At 40.7% G+C, this 21,044-nt stretch overlaps 2 protein-coding genes, 1 long non-coding RNA gene, 1 other non-coding gene and 1 pseudogene across 11 annotated transcripts in view; 2 read left to right on the top strand and 3 right to left on the bottom strand.

Annotated features, from left to right (window-relative positions):
- Cep97 (centrosomal protein 97kDa) overlaps positions 1-21,044 on the top strand; it is a 161,117-nt gene that overhangs the window by 124,441 nt on the left and 15,632 nt on the right. The window lies entirely within an intron of this gene.
- On the bottom strand, positions 1,624-1,695 carry TRNAE-CUC (transfer RNA glutamic acid (anticodon CUC)). The gene has a single exon. It is a non-coding gene; the product is annotated as a tRNA-Glu (tRNA).
- Polr1E (RNA polymerase I subunit E) lies at positions 4,774-8,784 on the bottom strand. Of its 2 annotated transcripts, none has more exons than XM_086983665.1 (3): positions 8,749-8,784; positions 6,116-6,212; positions 4,774-5,809 (listed from the first exon to the last, which is right to left on the bottom strand). In XM_086983665.1, the coding sequence occupies exons 1-3, from the start codon at positions 8,767-8,769 to the stop codon at positions 4,869-4,871; spliced, it is 1,059 nt and encodes a 352-aa protein (XP_086839791.1). In that variant the 5' UTR covers positions 8,770-8,784; the 3' UTR covers positions 4,774-4,868. The 2 variants fall into 2 exon arrangements, with proteins under 2 accessions (XP_086839791.1, XP_022655458.1); XM_022799723.2 differs by lacking the exon at positions 8,749-8,784 and adding an exon at positions 6,633-7,427.
- Positions 7,594-15,686, top strand: LOC111248031 (cholinephosphotransferase 1 pseudogene; annotated as a pseudogene). 4 transcript variants are annotated; one of them, XR_015323778.1, is made up of 3 exons: positions 7,594-12,414; positions 14,982-15,059; positions 15,197-15,686. The product of XR_015323778.1 is annotated as a cholinephosphotransferase 1 pseudogene, transcript variant X4 (transcript). The 4 variants fall into 4 exon arrangements; XR_015323776.1 differs by having other exon boundaries at positions 7,594-12,447; XR_015323777.1 differs by having other exon boundaries at positions 14,982-15,686.
- On the bottom strand, positions 18,621-20,987 carry LOC147756907 (uncharacterized). The gene is made up of 2 exons (XR_015323800.1): positions 19,879-20,987; positions 18,621-19,667 (listed from the first exon to the last, which is right to left on the bottom strand). It is a non-coding gene; the product is annotated as an uncharacterized LOC147756907 (long non-coding RNA).

The raw sequence follows: 21,044 nt of genomic DNA, 5'->3' as shown, positions 1-21,044 counted from the left end.
TAAGCAACGCTCCACGACATTGTGGATCATCGACATCTAGCCACACTCATCGTGGAGTCATGGCGACAGCTGCAGCAGGAATAATGATAGTTGTGGGGGTTGTTACAATATCTTCCATGTAGGCAAACAGGCAATCTGAAACGGTAGGCAAGCACAAAGCAAAGAATTGGGGAGTCATCATTGATGTAGCTCGAGCGACACCCCACCAAAGCCGTTCATTCGGGTCGGAGCCGTGGCTGCCGCTCTGCTGACTGGGGCCATTAACCCTCTGTAGCGCCTTGCCACCGCTGCTGTTGCTGTAGGGTGGGCAGCAGCTCACAGCACCAAGCTATAATGTAAACTATAGTTCTTGTGCTGCTACTGTTAACGTTACTGTGGTTGACGTTGCCCTTCGTGGACATGGATCTGCGAGGAACGGTGTCACTCGCAGTGAGCGGTGACCAAATAACGCGAATGGTTAAACCCGCGCATGAGGTGACGTGCGTTCCCCGCTTAATGATTATCTCTGGCTGGAGAAATTCGTTACCATTCCAATAGCTTAAGCAAACAGTTCATAATTTTACCAACTCATATATTCCTATGCATGTGCGCATGTAAAGATTGAGATGACACGTGCGTATTATGTAGCATAGACTTAGTTGTGTGTAGAAATTGCATCAATGAAACCCCAGACATTGAAAGACTAGCTGATGAGTATGATAATGAATATGGATCAATTCCTGTATTATGGTAGGTCACCGAAGTGATTGGAGTGAAGGAGAAAAAGAATTACTGCCTTGTGCAATGGCCGGTTTACGCTGTGTCTGAATCCTGATACGAAGTCTTTAGTCTACACAGTAAAAAGGCTCATCATTCGGGAAAGCTAAACTGCATTGCCCGTAACACTTTTAACACAACCATCCTAACATCGACGTGCCAGCATTTGCGACAAATGATGGATACAAGTCTTTTTAGCTAAAATAGTTCTATCAATACATATGTATACATATCATATATTAATATATATAAATATATATCGAGTTACTTCTTACTCCCTTCGCGTGTCTTGTTTTATATATAAAATTCCTATAATGTAACAGTTTTGACCGAGTTTATTTCTGCTTTTTGATAATTGTCGAAAATGGTGCTTTATACGCTGAATATAATTTAATTTCGAAAGATATTCCCCACGTATATTAGGGTATGTTGTTGCAAAGTATGATTTGTATTAATGAATTTTGTAATCATTGCTCTGAAATGAAAAGTCACAGAAGAGCCGAAATTCAGACATATTCGTTTGTAGATGTTACAACGATTGGTTCTTTTGTATGAAGTTACTTAAATCCTGTTGATGCCCCTTTTGGACTGTAACGTTTCACGTGTGGAGCGCGCATTCACAACTGAAAACGATTACCTCGAAGAGAACTCGAGTAGCACCAGCTCATTACTGACACGTTGAGCATGTGACCGCCCAGCGACGAGTTCTACACCAAACTAGAAAGTGCAGATTCTAAATATGTAATTATAAAAAAGTAGAAGTTGAAGGGAGAGTAGAGTTGAAAAAGGGAAGTAGTTGTATACCACACACGAGCAGCAAGGGTTTTATGTCGGCATCTGATTACTATTTTCGAGTCAGCAAAACGTTTCCGACACCGGGAATCGAACCCGGGCCTCGCGGGTGAGAGCCGCGTATCCTAGCCACTAGACCATGCCGGACCATGACGTGTAGCAGCTGAATTCGGCAGAAGCAGCTAATTTAACTTAGGCGCATAAATAAAAATAAGAAAAACAACGAATAAAATCGAAACAAAGCCAGGGGGACGCAAATGGAGGTTGCATGGCTAAAAGCTAGGGGCCGTGCATCTCAGGGCTCAGATCGTGCTTTGAAGAGAGGCCTCAAGGCGAAAATTAGTGAAGTAGTTTGGGGTATAAAATGGGCTAACAAAAAAATATGTGATTAAAGGATGAGGATTGTCTTATAACCAATGGTTACAAGTTTTTTTGAAAGTTCATTCAAGATTATCTTAGTTGAATACGTGATTTTATTTCTACAATTGTAGAGTATTTGTGTATCATATATTACCTAACATCTGTCTTAGATGTCAATCTAAAAAGGAACTAGTAACGATGCTAGCGATTGTTGGCGTTTAGGTGTATAATCACGGTTGCTGTGGTGATCATGCGGTCCACTTTTGTGGAAAAGGTTTCACGACTATGCTGCATATGATTCATTTGGACCATCAATTTAAAAGTAATTAGGCCATTATGTTACGTTGCTGTGAACAATGTAATTGTTTTGTTTAGGAGGTATAACGGGGATGGCGGCGCTCTCTATGTGTGTGTGGAAGGCATATGTGGGCTACATTGTTTTGCTGTAATTAAAGGATGCTCATTTTACAAAAGAATACCATCAAATAGTCAATGCTGTTAAAATGCAAAAGAGTGCGTAATTTAGTCAATTTGAATCAGACTGGGCTATTGGCACCAATCAAGAATTTTTCATTATACAGAATGCAAGTCGAGCCATAAAAAGCAATAGCTCATGTTTTAACCGTAGTTCGGAGTACACCACGCTTAGTTTTCTGAGATTAACTGGAAGCAAAGTGTGTTTTGTAGAAATCACTGTATATAGTAATATTACATGACTACTTTGAGGACTGTATGAGCCATTGTACATGGTACCGTACGTCTAAATAACGACGACTAATTCAATTACGAAGAAAATATAAAAGAAAACGATTTTTACTTTTACAGAGCCCATATTTCACATATATGCATATGTTTCAGGCCTGTCGAAAAAATAGCATCACTTTATTACATTTATTTTATTTAAACGAGCAGCGCATCGAACTTTCAAGCACCTTCATGCAAGCTAAAATAACATGCCGTATTCTAAATATTACTATGCCAAGATGTTCGTAATAAATTGTGACGACAGTATCATAGTTCGATATCAAAACTCAATTATATTGTGCACACGTACGTCACATTTCGGACAATCCCGATTATCACCCCGATCAATCACCCCGATAATCCCGATCATGAATGATCTTTGATACGAGAATTATGAGTTTCCACAGTAATTTCGTAAGCTTTAGTGGTGGTCAACTTTTCCTTAAAAACAGTTCGCATATCACTGCAGTTCATTCTCACTTTTCAAACAAGATAAAACCCCGATATGTTCCAGTATTTAGGCCATTGAAAATGCGGCTCCTCAACACCCAATAATATTTCAGTTGCATTTACAGCAACGATTAATATTCTTAGTTTAGCCAGTACGGTATTAAGTAATAATGGCGCATCACTTTTTCTAACCAGCACCACAGCTTTTTTTCAGCTCGAAAACGTTTTTACTTCAATTTTGTGAAACCACTCACTTCTTAGTATAAGACCCGCGGCCTCACAAAATAGAACTACACGGGTCACAGGCTGACGAATCTTTTATTAACATTTCATTAGAAGTTATGTTAGAGTAAATTCGTTAAAGTCAATTTTTTTGCATCACATTGTTTCCAGCAGCTGCGCAGAGTTTTGGCCCGTATAGCCTTACTGTTTCCTGGGTTCTTACTATAGGTAAATATGTCCCGAGAAATTATTCTCACTGATCGGATAATTTTTACGTTATTTACTTTACGCAATTTATTGTGTGTGTATCGGAGAACTCCGCTCTATGAGTTATTCAACGAAGAAGCTGTAATCATAGCTTCGCTTTCCTTTTTTATGTAAGCAGAGTGTCACAATAATTCCACAGGCGCTCAGTTGGACTGGCTTTCCGTTCGTCGTTATTAGCTCAATTTGTCCAATAAGTTCTAGTAATAAGGCAATGGGTTACAAAAAACTCTTTAAGCTACAATACTACTTCAGCATGAAGCTGTACGCGATTCTTCATTTAGACCTTTCCTATAACTGACCTTTGGTAACAATCTAGCCATAATTGACGTGTGGTCGGACACCTGCCGACAGCAAATGGACGAGCTATCTTTTGCAGATATTAGAGTATTTTTTCAAACTCAACATACACGTAATCACACCTCTATAACACAATTCCAGATACAACACGAACGAATCGTTCGGAAAAATAGCAGCAAAGTTGAAAGTATATAGCTCTTGTTTATCAAGATAATTTACACTTAGATGAAGGCGGGAATGGTAGACCTGCGTTCGGGGTAAACGTCGCTTGGCTGTAAAGAAAGGTTCGCTTCCCGTTAAGAAAAATAATAACGTTACGATTGAAACACTTGTTGCCTTTATGTTAGGCAGCCCAAGACAACTGAAAATGCTGTTTTCCCTTTATATATGCGTTAGCTGCAATGTTAAACATTAAAAATTTAGCAAACCGATGTCACCGGCTAACTATTCTTGTTACGATGCACATAAAACATAGAAATCGGATAAGCGAGCGTAAGGTTTGGAGCCTGGCTATACAATTTGATTTAAATCGTTTCTGTAGCCAATCGATCAAAAACTGTTGACTTCTGATAAATCTAAAGTACAATTGAACAACGCACTACTGGGAATACTTTTCTTGAATTCACCTTTATATACATTTTGCTAAATGACAATTAAGACATGGCCTGAACACTCAGATAGGTTAATTTAATTAAACCGGTACCTTACACCCGAAATGGCGCATAAATAATTTATATTAACTCTGGCGCTGATCATTCTCATAAGACTTACATATAGTTTAATTAAACCTACACTGTTCTTCCTAATGCGCAAAGTGCACATATTCTATTTATATCATTCCACGAATGCCTTAACATATCAAAGTCCAATAAGTAATACTCTCGATTCAAATAATGTAAAAAACGCATTTACTTATTAGACAGTTTGTACACAAACAACCTAAAACGTCCAATAACAATATGCACTCTATCAGACGTAGTTTATTTGCCTCGTTGTGATTTCCGTCGACCGCTCTCTCCCTTGTACTCGAACAGTGGAATTTTCAGTACTACTGTCCGTGTCGTGATTCCCGACGGAGATCTGCCCTGAATCACGTGGCAGCCCAACATAAAGGCCACATTGGTTAAGCGTACCGTTGGTGCTTTAATATCATTTTGTAAGAGACTTAGATCAACTCGAAAGTCTTCAAGCAGCAGTTGGAGCAATAAACAATGTGCAACAATCTTGTCCTTGGCTTTTGCCGAAATCGTTCGCAACCCTCTTCCTTTGCCATCCATAATGACCCTGGAGAATACGTTCATAATCTGCGTTTTGTATGGTTCTTCGACACGTGGCATAGGGTCTCGTGACCGCAATTCTTTCACCTTCATCTTATAAATGTATGTAAATATATCATACGCCGCTAGACAGCGTAGCTGCATTTTGCGTAGATTCTCATTATTCGACACCTGACCAAGTCGCTGCAAAACGTACTTTGAATAGGTATCATTGGCGGCCCATTCGATGATTTTGTCCTTGCTGGCCGCCTCAAAAGCCCAGTTACTAGCCGCGTAGTTATCGAAGCATTCCGCATCAATGCGACTAAACACCTCATGGACGCTATACACTCCTTTGGCCGAAGTGTACTCGGCATTTCGCTGAGGGAATTCGACCATTGAATCGTCGATCACTGACACATCTTCGGACTTCTCCTCGACAACGGTCTCATTTAACGTATCCGATGCGGTCGTGACTGCGTTATCTTGCGATACCTGCAATCGCTCGCGAGACTTAATGATATTTTGTAATGCTTTCGTACCAAAGTTCTCCGTGAAATCTTTGTAGCGGTCGGCATAACTGCGATCATTCTTTGGTCGTACAATTGTCTGTTCGATGCTTTTCTTCATTGGAAGTTTGTACGCAGGAATCAAATCAACGTCCCCTACAAGTGATAATATGTAGTGAAAAGTTAGTCGACTCAGTTTTTGCACACTCAAGCTAGTATATAGTCCTATCTGTGGGGCAGAAATAGATACAGGAAGCAGACTGATAGTAAATGTGTTAACAATAAACAAGTTACATTATCTCTTTAGTGTTTTTTTTTTATATATAATTAAGAGCTATGTTAATGTATAATACACAGAACACAGTAGATCACTATATATTGATAGCAACAGTCAATAGTAGATACGCGTCTGATATCGTTCACAATATTCAAACTAATACTCTACATCTGTTCTGTTCCTACCTGTTTCGACGTCTTCTACAGCAAGATACGTCGTCGTACCTAACAGCTCTATCTGTCCAGAGAAGTGAATTTTACCGTTAGTTGCTTTAGCAAACACCTGTAAATGCAAGGCGTAATACAACGAAATGACTTAACCAGAAAATTTGTAGGAGATTTGTTTACTATCCCGGGAATATTTATGCGCTAAAAGAGTAAGTGTTAAACTTAGGTCGACAAGGCAGGCAACATCTTTCGACAGACGTTGCAGCGAGACAGCGTCCGTGACACCTTCGACACTTCAGTGCCACAAAAATATAAGAAACAACCTATATACCATAAAGTTATAATAATTGATTGCCCTAAGGAGCTTTTTATATTCAATGAACCACTGAATGCTTGTGCTCCTTTTACGGAAAGCTTTTCTATAGCCAACATTGTGGATAACATAGTTTTTGCCTCTGATAATTGTTGTCAATTATATTCTAGTTTAGTCAGACACAGCTAATATTTGCGTCTGATCCAATAAAAAAATACACACCTGAGATTTCGTCTTGTGCGTGTATAGTTCGATATGAAGTCCCTCTCTGCTAACAAGTTTCCCACAATCAAATTCTGGCAGTAAAGCACATCTAGTCCCGTGGACCTGCTGAATTCGCCACCTCAGACTGTCCGACTCCGACATTGTGCCCTAACACGTCTGGCTTGCTTAACTTACGTTGTTACCAGATACACACAGCAAAGCAAAATTCAATAGCAACCGTCACCAATGCCTAACCGAATTCGTACACTCTGCTCCAATGTAACAAGGAAAGCAACAGACCGATTTCATGTGTCACGCAACATGCACTCGTGAGCACCGCTAGCAGCTTACGTTGCACTCTCTTTACTGTTCCTACAGCTGCCGCGTGCTGCTGTGCCCCTCCCGCAACACGGATCGGGGCGCTGCTCACATGCACGCTTCTTTGTTTATAAACTCGTTATTTTGCGGTACAGCGCTTACCCCGCTGTATTCGTCGGAGCGCTGCCAATGAAGTCGGACCGTAGAGTTGAGAGAGCGATATCGTGTTCTTGGGCCTGGTTAGTTGCGTACGAACTTGTGCTCAGCCGCCCCCACCACCTTGTATTACTACTATAGTTCTATTATAATTCATACGTAGTTTTTGCTTTAATAATTTCGCGGTTATCACAAGCTAACATTGCCCATTTATGTCTAACCAAAACCTGGAAGCATTGCGTTCTATCTAATAGTCTGGCAGTTGAATTGTTATTATTGAAGTCTCCCTCTTTCTGCGTTCCACGTCTCCTTTGCCGTTTTCTTCCATTTGCTTGCGTGTCCAGTCAGTTATAGCTGAGAAAGATAGATATACGCACACACTAAGACCCACACATGACACTTACATAGGCAGCAGCGGCGGGCTTTCGGCGTGTTGAACAGGGGGCGCTGCGTTCGGCATGACCATCAACCAGCCATCCAGCTAGCGCTCGTAGAAAATGGTGTCGAGCTATGGGCGAGGAGGATGATGGCTGTTGGTGCTACATTCGCAAGAAACGGGCCGCTGGCTGCATTTGCGTTCGTCGTCGTAATGGCCATGGTGTTTTTTTTGTTGGCAGCGTGAAATGATTACGGTCGGTTGTACCGTTTTGCCTGGTTGTTTGCTTAGCCTCTCGTATTGCCGCGTCTTTTCTCGTCTAGACGGAATGAGCAGACGTAGACGACAAATTGTAGTAGAAATAGTATAATCGGTCAGCTAGCTCTGGCCACCTCGCGTACTGTTACTGCTAGTCGGTTAGTCGGTTGGTCCTCCGTCGTCGTCGTCCCGCAGCGGGGTAAGCAAAATAGACGTGAGCAGAGAAAGAGTGGAGCTGTGCAAGCTCCAGGTGCATCTGCTGCGGTAACAGTAGCAGTTGTAGAAGAACTACCTGTCGTAGTTCAGTCAACGGAAGAAGCACTCCGACGTGTATAAGAGACGGTGGTACGCCATCCACGACAACGACGGCAGTAACAAATTGCTTTGCTACTGGACCACGCTTACTGACTTTTATTCTACAGATCTTCTGTCGACTGTCGACTGTGAATGATTGCTGCCAATCAATATCAACGAAACGACTAAAACAGTGAACCGCTACGAGAACTGGTGTATAAATATTTATTTGTGTTTACCGCCTCGCTCGTCGTAGAATCTGCTATATTTCCAGAAAACAACAATAAGCTGATCAACCACCGCTAGATCGTACCACCGCTGCTAACGCCCCGTTGAAACAGGGCTCTGCTATAAAACTGCAGAGTTAGCTAACTAGCTAGATATTTTACTTTTGAATGACATTTAATAAGATAGATGTGTTGTTGAAGTGTTTGCGCGCTGTGTCGGAATAAGGATAAAAAAACAAGCTCGCTCAAGATCATTTGCTCCGCTCTTATACCGTAATCGTCACGCACGCATACACTACTAACGTTGCACAATGTTACGTCTACCTATTGAACCCCTGCAGATCGAACAGTTGAAGCGGTTACAACAACATCAATACCGTGCGACAGGAAAATCTTTCTTAGACCCATACATGCAGCCGTTCTGGGAATGGGTCGTCATACAACTTCCAGAATGGGTTGCCCCCAACCTTATGACTATAACTGGTTTACTCGTCAATGTGCTAACCTGTTTGCTGCTTATCGTCATGGCACCTGACGCAAAGTCAAACGTTCATCCACTGTTCTTTGTGACATGCGCCGTCGGTTTATTCATCTATCAGACACTGGACGCCTGCGACGGTAAACAGGCTCGCCGAACGGGATCAAGCTCGCCTCTAGGTGAACTGTTTGACCACGGCTGTGATGCGCTCTCCACATTGTTTCTGGCGCTCGGGGTGGCTGTCGCCATTCGGATGGGTACGTGCCCGTATATCATGCTAATCCAGTGTCTGGTCGCGATGTTTCTTTTCTATTGTGCTCATTGGCAGACGTACGTAACTGGCACGTTACGATTCGGCTGGTTCGATGTTACTGAAGCGCAATTCTCAGTAATGGGCGTCCTTCTTATCACGGCCATATTCGGCCAGGAAGTTTGGGACAGCAAGATTATCTTCATTGAAGCTCGTTTTATTCCGTTCATAATGTGTCTTTGTGGGGCGGTGGTAGCACTATTCAACTATAGCCGAGTCTGTTTCTCTTCCCAAACTCAGCACGTGTGCGAGGGGTCTGCACTGGCCCCATTAGTGCCTTCTCTGTTGACCATCGTGCCATACATTGTTATGGCGGTCAAATCACCGGCGCTTATCGCGGACCGGCCTTGCCTTGCCCTGACGACGTTTGGTCTCGTCGCTGTCAAGCTGACATTCCGAATTATCGTTGCGCACATGACCCGGTCCGAAGTTCACACTTGGGATACGACCCTGCTAACGCCGTTAACGATCTTCTTCAACCAATACCTCGACTTTCCTTTAAGTGAACGATTCGTCCTTTACGCCGGTCTTACGTACACGACAATTGATCTGTTCCTATATGCAAACGCGGTTTGTTTGCAAATCTGCGAACATCTGAAGATCGAATTGTTTCGGATCACGCCGGCCGTGGCGGCGGATAAAAAGAACCCAACTGATGATCCATCTGGAAAGCCTCTGCTGAAAGCTGGCAGTCCCGGAACCCCATCAACGGGCACGACCCCCGGCGAGGCACCTCCTTGTTATCAAGACGTCATTGTTAATAAGAGCTAGCAAAAATGTTCGGTGCGGTCCGTGAAAACAAAGACTGTCTAAGCTGTAGTAGCGAGGAGTAAGCGAAGGGGAAATTACAGATCGAGCGTATGAAAGGTAGAAGAGTACGATGACAAATGACGAAATTGAAAGTAAAAACAATCTAGCTACTTTCGTCGCCACTTGTATGTATACATGTGTAATATAGTTTTTGTATTTTTAACAACAAACAGGTAAAAGAACGAACGAGGCGACAAAACTATGGAAAAACAAAGAGAGGTCTATGAGTTGAACTATAGTTTTGATGAAGCAGCAACCGAAGCATCGAAATGAAGTAGAAAAATAAAAAAAAATTGGTTAAATAAAATCGACAAAATTGAAAAACCAAGAACGCGAGCAAAGAAGTTACACAAACGTTTAGAACGGTGGATGATACCAAGATATCAGCCGTGCTCTTTATATGCGACAAGAATTGGGCAGGAAGTAAGGAATCGAAAACAGAGACCATTTCGCTGCCATCTTCTTGCCATTACTGTTGCTGCTATGAAAGATATAGGATTGTTAATGATAAATTTTTACTATTATTTCAATATACTTGGATAATGTTAGATCAGATTTACGGCGAGCGACCGTCTATCGACGCGAGCTGCAGCAGTCCACGAAAAATTACTAATTATGGCGTATCGCTTTTGACGTTTAACAACCTTATCGTAAAGTACCGCGGTGCGTCATCCGTCACGCTGAAAATTAAGGGCGGTGTCAGAAAACTGCTAACTACTAATTTGAGTAGGGCCGGAGGAAAGGATATCTACGCGGGTACACTATAATAGGTTCCTCGTTGTCGATGTTAATCTTAAAAAGGACCTACATCCGTAAACCGCTGTCATTTTTTCACCGAACGCCATTCGAGTGCGAACGCTCTGCTTATCTTGTCTCTGCAAAAACTACCTGTTGCCGAATGCAGAACTTGGAATTGGCTTGAGCTGTTATCGTTATTGTATTATGTAGGCAGAACCTTTTTGGTCGGTTGCCGTCAGCTGCGATGTTCAGAAATGAAAATTATAATTATGATGATTTAATTGTACTTAAATGTGCTTATAATTGAACGGTAAACATGCTATTGTATTTCGTTTAAGATTTCCGGTTTGCCAGAGCGTTGATTAGGTCTAAGTGCCTTCTCCTCATTCCTTAGCATCATAATATCCTATAGTTCAATAATGTTTGGTATCAAAACAAGAAGGAGTCACATACAGATGTGCTGCATCTTGACCCTCCGGCACGCAGCCCTCATTCAGCAAGCAGACAGACGAGTAATTTGCGAAAAACAGATCAGTAACTTAGATACATGTTAGCAGATGATCTATACACACAAGTACATATACAAACGACAACATCAATACTCACAAATCTCTTGGAAACATCCCATTAAACAGGTGCCATTCAAGCAGAGATCAGAGCTCTATGGCAGCGTGTTACTGCTTATACCGCTTGACCGAATCATCCTTTGGCCTCGGGATGTTGTCTATCTATTCTAGCTGTTTTACTACTTCAGCTGTTAATGCTGCCAAATTTCGAAAAATTGAGACACGAGTGTTCGGAAAAAATAGAGCTCATCGTTACAGCTAAAAAAATAACCTGATATTGATCTGCGATCATGCAAAACTTTACTTAGTGTTACGCGTGATCACGTTGGACAAATAAGAATAAATATGAGGACGACTGTGTTCGTTAGAGAACACAAACGGTGCTATAGCTAGTCCGGTGATGATTCTAGTACGAGAGAATCTGTTCGATGTCTGGTGACTGTTTGCATGATGAAGTATTAGAGACTCTTAACTCCTGTTGTTTTACTTATCTTACTCTATTCACTGTCCCTGTCGAAGTTATTGTGACACCTTTTCTGGACGTTTCTGGTAACTACCGGCATATATATATATATATATGCATACATAGCTAGCTACTGCATTCGAAAGATACCATGGTTTGTACTCTGCCATTGCTGTGAATCGCATCATCCTCAATTGGTCAACAAGGATATCTGTTTATGAATCTAAAAAGCCAAATAGTAAATAGATAAATAAAGAAAAAAGACAACCAAACAAGCCTGACAGAGGATTATTATGAGCATGTACAGGAAAGCCTCGTTGCGCCATATGCCCATAATGTATATGCTCTTGTGAGTTAAGTCGTAATCCTTATCATCTCAGGGCGGTATCGATGATGGTGATGATTTTTGTCAACTCTTGTGGGTCGCCATTCCGATGTATCAGGTTTGTTTGTTTATCGTGACAACGCTAGCTCGTAACTTATTCTATTAGCAACCATTGATAATGTGCAATGTCCTATACAGATGTCTTCTACAATATTTCAGTTTAATTGCTGACCAGTGCATATACAGAGGTGACCAATGAACAAGAGAAAGTATGTGCCATCGGTTGAACGTGCCGTACGGTTTTGCCCAGATCCCCAGAAGTTTTGTTTTTCGCATTACTGTGACAATGACGACGATCATGGAGGACGAGTGTCTGTGAAATGAACTGCTGCGTAGATGAATGAGACGTTAGGACGGATGGATGGTAAATTATGTTGATATGTCAGAACAAGAGCGTGTGAACCAACCGCGTGAAACAGAGGTGAGGCGGAAAAGACTTATTCCATATATAGGGGTGAGTAAAAAAGAAATTAGATGAACAATATATATGAGTCAGTGTGAGTTTACTCACTATGTCTGTTTGTTCTTATTCCTGCGTGTACCTTGAGTGATTGATCATTATGTTGATTGGTGCCAGCAGCGGGGTGGTGACATGTAAGAAGTCGGGGATTTCGCCCAGTAGGATATTGTTTATGTGGCATTGTATTACTAATATAGCTAATTAATGACTTTATACGACATGAATGTAAAAAAGAAAGACAAACAAATAAAAAATAGCTATGAATCGGATTGTAGTCCTATCTACTGTATTACATTAATAGCAAATTCCATTTTTTTTTTAAATTAACTGTAAAAGTCTACCAAGGCTGTTGATGGATTCGTGCAAGTTTGTCTAAAAAACGTATACTTAGTTTTCTCGGAGTATCGATAGCTTTGTAGCTATATTAAGATGTTATTCGTAGAAGCAATTTTCAGCACATCCGGGTCAAAATGGCTGACAACTTTTTTACGGTTCTCATGGGGCACATGGTTATCATAAGTTTTCGCACAATAGGACTCATCTGAGGTAACGCAGCTCGTTCCACTAGTGTATTATGTAGCTTTCTTATATTTCAAATCTAGCATTTAGTTATCTCTACGTGTTGATGAAGCGGACCGGTTCGGTCACGTCAGCATGTTCACATCATAATTCTATTAATATGTTCGTTTATACGAAGTCCGATTTCTCACATTTGAAAAAATATGTACCGGATTTTTGGTCGTTGTTCTGGTAGTGATAAGCAAAAACCATCAGTAAGATTTATTGGATAAAATCGAACTTTTTATTACCAAGTTTCGTCATCGAATTATCAAATACGAATCACTGCATTCAAATACAAATCTCATTTGTTATTGATACAATAACCGATAGATGCAACTCGAAGACTTCTTTTTCAGGTAAAGTGACATATAGCAAATGCTACTAGTTATGGTTTTTACAAATATTTCAAAGCAAAAGACGCAACAGTTGATAATAATCATTTAATATTTTTTGAACTTGTTTAATAGATTAATCGCAATATCTATTCAGCATGGCATTAATATAGAGTAAACATAGCTTCTACCGTTGAATGCTGTTAATAATAGAACATCACAATTCAAAATTGTATTTTGACCTATTGCGTTTCTCTTTGTTATAATACCCCTTTATCTGTCATGACGTACTTGGACAGGTATCTTCATACAAGACATAGTTTTAAGATGACGACCTGGACGATAATATGGAATTAGAGAAACGTCTACAAATCGGACATAATATTGAATCTTATGTGTGCGTCGCAATGCAGTCGTAAATGAACGAACTCAAGCGAAAAACTCTTTTTTTTCTCTTTTTTTTTCCAATTTCCTCCTTGCGTCTTTGTATACGGCCTGTTGTCCCTAAGAGGCTCAGAAAAGGTCTAATGATTCTATCGGGTAACAGAATCACCACTATGCAGCGTTACCATTTAATGGGGTATATACTAAACGCACAAGGTTGACAGACATCTTTTGCACTTGAATTAGGTTAGGGTAGCAGAATCTGGTAGAACTAACCGTTAGAAGGTGCAAACGCCTCCAATATGCTATACGTAATGGAGATTACTCGTCTATCTCACGTTTTATGACCATTGTGTGCTTGGTTCACTGGATGGCTGCCTTTAACAACGCAGGAAAACTCGTTACCTGTGAGACAGGGAATCTCGTCGTCTACTTTACCAGCGGTCCCCCATTTCATTTAAAGCAAATGTTGTTTCATTATCTCTCAGGCTCTCCTTTTCCATATTCCGCAGAAGAGCGATTGGCACTGTTTCCCGTATTACAGCACCCGTCTTATGCTATATCTGTTGTGCGATCAAGCATTCGCAGTATACATCGGAGATGGTTTCAGCTTTCGAAAAGACGACAGCGAATAACAGGCACGAATAAGCAAGTATACATCTAAGAGAGCTTTATACCCTTCGGCGTTGCAGATAGTCATCTAGCTGGTTTGTCGAAAGTGGAACTTAAGCACACTCTGTTTGCATAGGCATCTACTCCGTAGTTAAAACCTCGTGATGTGGATTCGTTGTACGATATAACAAAGAAACGCTCCTTATTTTAGGGAAACCTTGAAGCTTCCGTCGATCCAGATGTATTTAAATGCGTTTGATACATTTATATAATGTATTTACTGCCATAGATTTTGTCAGCTACTTGATGAAATCGATTTCACGTGTTACATTTATATAGGTTGCGAGCCGTTTGGTTATCTTGATTGAAAAAGGATTGCGCGTGAAGGCCTATGCTTACAGCTCGTTTTCCGTTCGACTGTTTTGATATCGTCATGCAGGTGAAGGGGCTGTGATGATACTTAATCATGATAGTAAGAATAAAAGGGTTTTCGCGTGTCTAGATGTTTGTTTATTATATATTTTTGTGTGTGTTTGTGTGTAAGTCGTGTATGTGAACTAGTCTTTCAGCGTTCTTTCGAGCGATTAGGCATTAATAAGCAATCAGCGCAGACTAAACTGCTGGGTTCCTTGTGGACAGTTCGCAGGTGTGACGGACCTCAATGGCATTAACAGTAAACTCAACGAACGCATTTGACGTTTTGGCTCTGTCACATTGGTATGTAGGGGACAGAGTCCATCGGTGGCGCCATTTTAAGAAGGTTACTCTATCTACCCTGACTAAGTCGGCACGTGTATATATCTGTCTATTTCTATGCATTTGTATCTCTAATGTTCATTCTTGACGGTATTTAGAGCGGACACTCAGTATACACTAGGGAGATGGATATCATCAAGACAACCGAACAGTCCAGTGCTGCCACCGACAGGTCGTTTTGTTAGAAGAGGGATATCCCTTACCCTTACAGCGAGTGTTATCATTACTGAAGTGGAAGGATTTTCGAGCTAGCAAGAGGATCCCGTTCAAAATTAAACTGAAGAGCACGCGGCTTACACAAAACAAGAACCGCAACAACAACAACAGCGTTTAACCCAGCGCTGATAACAGCCAAAATAAGAACGACGTTGACTAGGAAACAAAGGGCATATTTGGCTACTTGTGCCAAAAACCTGGCTGCATGGGCCTACTGACGGGTGTGCCTATCGTTGGATGACGATACGCACATGCCACAGTACATGCTCTCATATACTCATATACGTAAAACTTTTGTCTTAGGGGGAAAGTGCGTTTTCAAGGTTCCTTAATAAAACGAAACTCTTTTTGAGTTTCTTGTCACTTAGTGGACATTATGGATGTATTAATTCACTAGAAATATGGTACTCAAGTTGATACGTATATAATGGCAAGAATGGATTTTCAAGCTATGCTTGCATTCGATTTTCTATATAGACAGTGTCAGCTTTTAGCTTTCATGGGTAGAAAGCCGAGTTAGAATGCAAAAGGTACGCAGATTTTATAACAGAGTGGGCAAAAGTTTTAAAAGCTACTTGACAGCTTGAGAGTCTTCATTTAACTTTTTTCTGACTACATTATATCCTTCCTTATTATATGTTACTTTTAAAATGTCAACGTCCTGTATCTATATATTATCAGATACTCCTCGCACTGGATGAACAGGTCGAAATATGTTCTTCCCTATTTTATTTAGAAGAAAGACAGTCTTGCTGTATTGGGCTAAAAAGACTCTAACATGGTCAACAGACATGGTTGGAGACAGATACGCAGACACTTGGAGGCGATAGTGTTTATATGGCATACCTACGCTCCGGGGGGAAATTAGTAAGCCAATGCTGTCTTAATGATTTCTTTCGTTTTAGCATACACATCGCGGATGATTTCGCATTTGACTGGTTTACCCTTTCGTGAAGTCTCAGTATTTTTCGAAGCATTTCTTTTGCATAAGTTATTCATACAATACATAATAGTTACCAGAGAATAGTTATTATTTGTCTTCATGAAAATGGGTTATTGATAAAGTTGGCATAGATGTGCATGCGACAGACAACGCTCATTCGTCAATCAATGTCGTCATACTAATGAGCGTGTGAGTGTGTCTGTGTTTATAAGATTTTTTTACATTCCACCTGTCCACAGACATGGCTTGATCATAGAGCCTGGTCCGTATTATCACATAGCCAGCTGCTGCTGCTGCAAGATAATTAGTGCAAGTAGGAAATAGAGAGACAAGATACCTGCACCATCAATCAAATAGCCAGCGAAAATACTTTGTTTAACTATTAATATGATAATTACTTGAAGATACGGCATCAATGCCTGTACCACTATAACATTTAGAAAAGTAAAAAATCATTCATCTATTGTAAACTTAAAATTCAATATTGGAAGGTCTTTGCATCTACTTGACGAATCTCTGGTGACCTGAACCATTTTCAATCATTATATTAGTGAGTATTATTTATTTAAAAAGCATCGTGTGACGATTTTGTATCGTGATTCATTTTTTCAGCAGCAGATGGTTTTCTCGTCAGGTCAAATAATACACACTTGTCTATCAGCGATGTAGTTCGTTCAACTTATTATGTGAAACATATTACACTTTACCAGCAGATCATAATCACTGGTAATTTTTGTAAAATGATGTAGAATATTACCGTCAACATTATGCCTGATTTATGTTTCTCGAGATATCATGGAACACTTATTTGGGTTAACAAAAAGGTGCGTTGGTCGTGGCTCACCATAACAGGACGGAACTTGATAGTATTTAATCATAGTATAAAATTTTTCTCTGTAAGACACGAACTGTTATTTAAATACACCGGAGAATAAGAATTTCTTTAATGCTATTTTTGAATGGCTTTTTTTTTAATTAGCCTCATTTTATGCTTTCTCGAAAGTTGGTCATCAGCTTTCTACCAGATCTGTCTCCTAAACCGCATTAACGACTAATTTTTGTCACGAATTCCTTGCCGTAAGCAATTTTTCCTCTGTTATTTATTAGCAGAATGGTATCTTCCTAAATGACACGACAAAAACTGTATTTTGTCTACCCTCTCAATGCCATTTGTTCGTGCAAATGGGATTGAGAGGCTACTTGTCGTTTCCTTGTTTGTTACAAACGACGGACAATTATTTGTCGTTGACAAAGACATTCTGGGTGGTCAGATTATAGCGCACTATCATTGGGGCAGCGGCAGTAGCAATTAAGCAGAGTTGTTTTTGATTGAACAGTTCGCCGTGACCATTTTTGCTGCTGATTCGAGAACGGCCGCATCGACATTGTGAGTTAAACAGCCCTTTACTAGCTGGACTTCTACCAACATCAGCATCACTGAAGCCGGCACCGGCGACGATCGCGAATGACGCCGCCGCACCCAGTCGCTCAATGCGCTATTAGAAGAAGCTGCGGTCACTAGAAAAAAAGGCGAAGGAACTTAACTATCTCGGAGGGGCCCAATATATGCACCGTTTTATTTTTGTCTGCCCTAGTTCCAGTAAACAATGCTAATTAACAAATGTAGCAGAAGTGTTGGCAGTAAAAAAATTGTGCTTAATTTCGAACTTTCTGGGAGTATAGTTGTGACGTAGGAAGTACGTACAAACACCGCATCCTTTGACAGCTTTGTTTTAAACGGAGCAGTATAGTATGTTTTTTTTCTGCAAAGAAATTGGCTCTTAGTGGCAAATCACTAGTTAGTAGTATACAGTATAGTTTTGTATAACTGGAGTTTAGCTTAGAGCGTGTAAAATATCGCCGCAATCAGCGAGCTTTATAGTTTTACGAATTCAAATTGCATTATTTAAACTTACAGCTTCTTGTTGTAGCACGCTCATTTATCGATTTGTTTTCTGATAAGAGTTGACTATCTATGATGAATGATGAATTTACTGTAAAGTCGATTGTTGCATTTGGATCAGGCTTTCGTTGAAAACTATTGTAGTTATAGCAAACCCTCGTGGCTATTATTCAGCAGATTATTCCAAATGTAAACAAAACATTTAATAAAATCTGTGCGTTAGCTTTAAAGAAATTTCGGCCTATATACGGCCTAATTGTACTCCAGTTTCTAACAGAATCTCATCGCTAAGACATTGTTTTCAGCTTCTTCATTTGCCAGATCTGCACCGTACATTTTGCACCATACCATTCAGAAACATCAGTCTGTTTGGAACCTGCTCGTACAACAGTGCTATGTAGCAAAAAATGACAGTAGTTCTATCTATATGCCATTGTGCTATAAACGAGAATAACAGCTATGGGCAGATCCCGCGCGCACTCATTGTTTGCTTGCATACATTTCACTGTGCTATGATTTGACATCTAAGATAGGGCTAATGTTGAAGAAAGCACTGTTTAACATATCTTAATAATTGCTTTTCGAATCTAGATGAAGTGCACGTTTACAAATTTCTATAAATCTTGTCAAACACAACTCTTGACCACATATTGTCAAGATAAACACAATTCACATAAGCGGCATGATGATAATAATTACCCGTAGTTCAAGACGAAGCTCTTACACTGAAATTATATTGGTCGATTTTTTTCATCCGCGCTCTTAACGAGCACCAACTTGGTTTTTACCTACTTCATATGAATCATATTTTTTTAATGTTTTTTTTTTTCATATGAATAAAAAAGGAGAACTTCGGATGACTCGTACTGATGCGACGATGAGGACAACGGAGCTAGGTTCAGCCGATCGGTAGTCTGCTGTTGCATAAATCAAATCTCTGTATTGCTGTTGTGACGGTGTTGTTAGTCCTGTCATAACCTTGCTTTTCAGGCCAGCTTGTTCGCTGTGCATTTTTGCCTGTCTTTACTTGTAGCTGTTCACTACAGTAACGGTGCCAATAGTAGACATACTTCTTACTAGAAGACTCGCGTCCTATTACTGGTTTGGCCACAGTAAAGACTTCATAGACACATATTAGTTTCAGACACTGTAACTCGTACATACCGCTAATGTTTTCTTCTCTCATAGGTCTGCCTTTTTGTGGCTGGCGGGAATTTACTGTTATAATTCTCAAAATCGGCATTCGGATGTTGACGAAACTGTCATAAAGTATTCGAGTTTCTATTTCAACGTTCGATTTGAATCAATGAATGTAATCAGTTCATTGTTCATACATCTTAGGCTAACTATGAGTTGCACTCGTATCATGCGGAACGCAGACTGTGAAGATGGCTGATCCCGTGGAATTACTTGGAAAGCTTGGCTTGGCCTTTGAACATGAATCTCATACAATTGTAGGTAACAAGCGACGGTTGAGATTTGTCGACAAGGATCGAACGCAGAGCAGCTGCAAAAGTGAAAAGGAAAAGCGCTAAACGTTTATGAAGGTACATTCTGAAGAATAGAAGCATATTTTATTGAGTGTAGTTAAAGTAATCCTAATTTAAGGGTTCATCGAAATCTGTGTTGACGCATACTTGTTTCAGACAAATCTCATAATGATATACTGTAGTCGACGGATCCATTCAAGCAAAAAAATATCCAAACATTCGACCTACTTCTTTTGTTCTTCCAATAATTTTCAATTGTCGTTGTGACTGTGACTCGTCTAGCTATTGCTGCGCGTAAGATGACGAACAAGTAACACCGCATGTCATCTAGGTACCGGAGCGGAAATAAGGCAATCTCGTACCACAGTAAGTGGCAAATTGGCGTTGTGTTCTCCGCTTTCTGCCTGTGATTGCGCATGCGTTTTTCGCCAGATAGCGCAAAAAGAAGAACAGCGAGGGTGTTTGGAGGAAGGGGAGGAAAGGCCAACAAACAAACGGCTCGACGAACGACGATAATATCAAAACAAGCACCACCGGTGAAGGCAACCAGGCGGCTATCTAGCCAGTCACACCGAAATTGCCGTTGTAGTCGTAGTGGGTGGTCATGCTATTGCACGCAGACGCAGTCGTCTCGTCGGGTCGATTCGACTACTAGTGCAGTCGCAACAGGTGCAACTACTGCACTCAGCTTCTGAGAGTATTCCTAGCTAGTACACTCGCGTATCAGCAAAGCGCAGTGCAACCAACAGCTGCGTAGCGATTTGGGTTCGGCAAACCTTGTCTTTTTCAGAAACGCTCGGCGTGCCTGTCAGTGGGATGAAAGTACAGCCGTCAACAGTTATATGACATAACGCATGAGACGACTGGCGTTGGGGGCAACAGCAGAATTGTTCTCACTAAAGGAAAACACTGGGCTATAGTGTCCGTCGCTTGTTTTGGCGCGTCCAAGCTATAATCGCTCTATAATCTGAAAAATCTCTATCATTTCACTGCATATTCGAAGCTGACTTTACCGATAGTGTTGCTCCGGATGCTGTTGAAAAGGTTTTTGGCGTCGGCTACTCACGATCACGATGATTTAAATGTCTCATTTTTATGAGACATTTAAATCATCGTGATGGATCATGTAACGGATGAGCTGGAAAACCCGGCAGACGCAAGAGGAAAAACAAAGGCTTAGATTGAAGCGTGTTTACTGTTCGCGTTATTCTTGCTTGTGCCAGCGGTTACTGATGGGCGATGTCTTATGTCGACGAAAAAAGGAGGCCGCTGGATCCTTCCTTCAATGGCAGCTTGTTGAAGGAGCATTTTTGCAAACATAGTCAAGGAAATATGGCCTATCAGATTATCGTTCAGTTAACGTGAATAGACAGCAAGACATACTAAAAATCTAT

This window comes from Varroa destructor, unplaced genomic scaffold (assembly GCF_002443255.2).
Source record: "Varroa destructor unplaced genomic scaffold, Vdes_3.0 BEIS01000003.1, whole genome shotgun sequence".
NCBI lineage: Eukaryota > Metazoa > Arthropoda > Arachnida > Mesostigmata > Varroidae > Varroa > Varroa destructor.
The sequence above is the reverse complement of the archived record's forward strand: the minus strand, read 5'-3'. Positions and strand labels throughout refer to the sequence as shown.

Bases quoted from the DNA above. Each gene is read 5' to 3' on its own strand.
- Polr1E (XM_022799723.2), bottom strand. From the start codon at position 6,776: ATGTCGGAGTCGGACAGTCTGAGGTGGCGAATTCAGCAGGTCCACGGG. The intron at 6,213-6,632 runs GTGTGTATTTTT...TTGCATTTACAG, and splicing joins CGCACAAGACGAAATCTCAG to GTGTTTGCTAAAGCAACTAA. The intron at 5,810-6,115 runs GTAGGAACAGAA...TATCACTTGTAG, and splicing joins TGTAGAAGACGTCGAAACAG to GGGACGTTGATTTGATTCCT.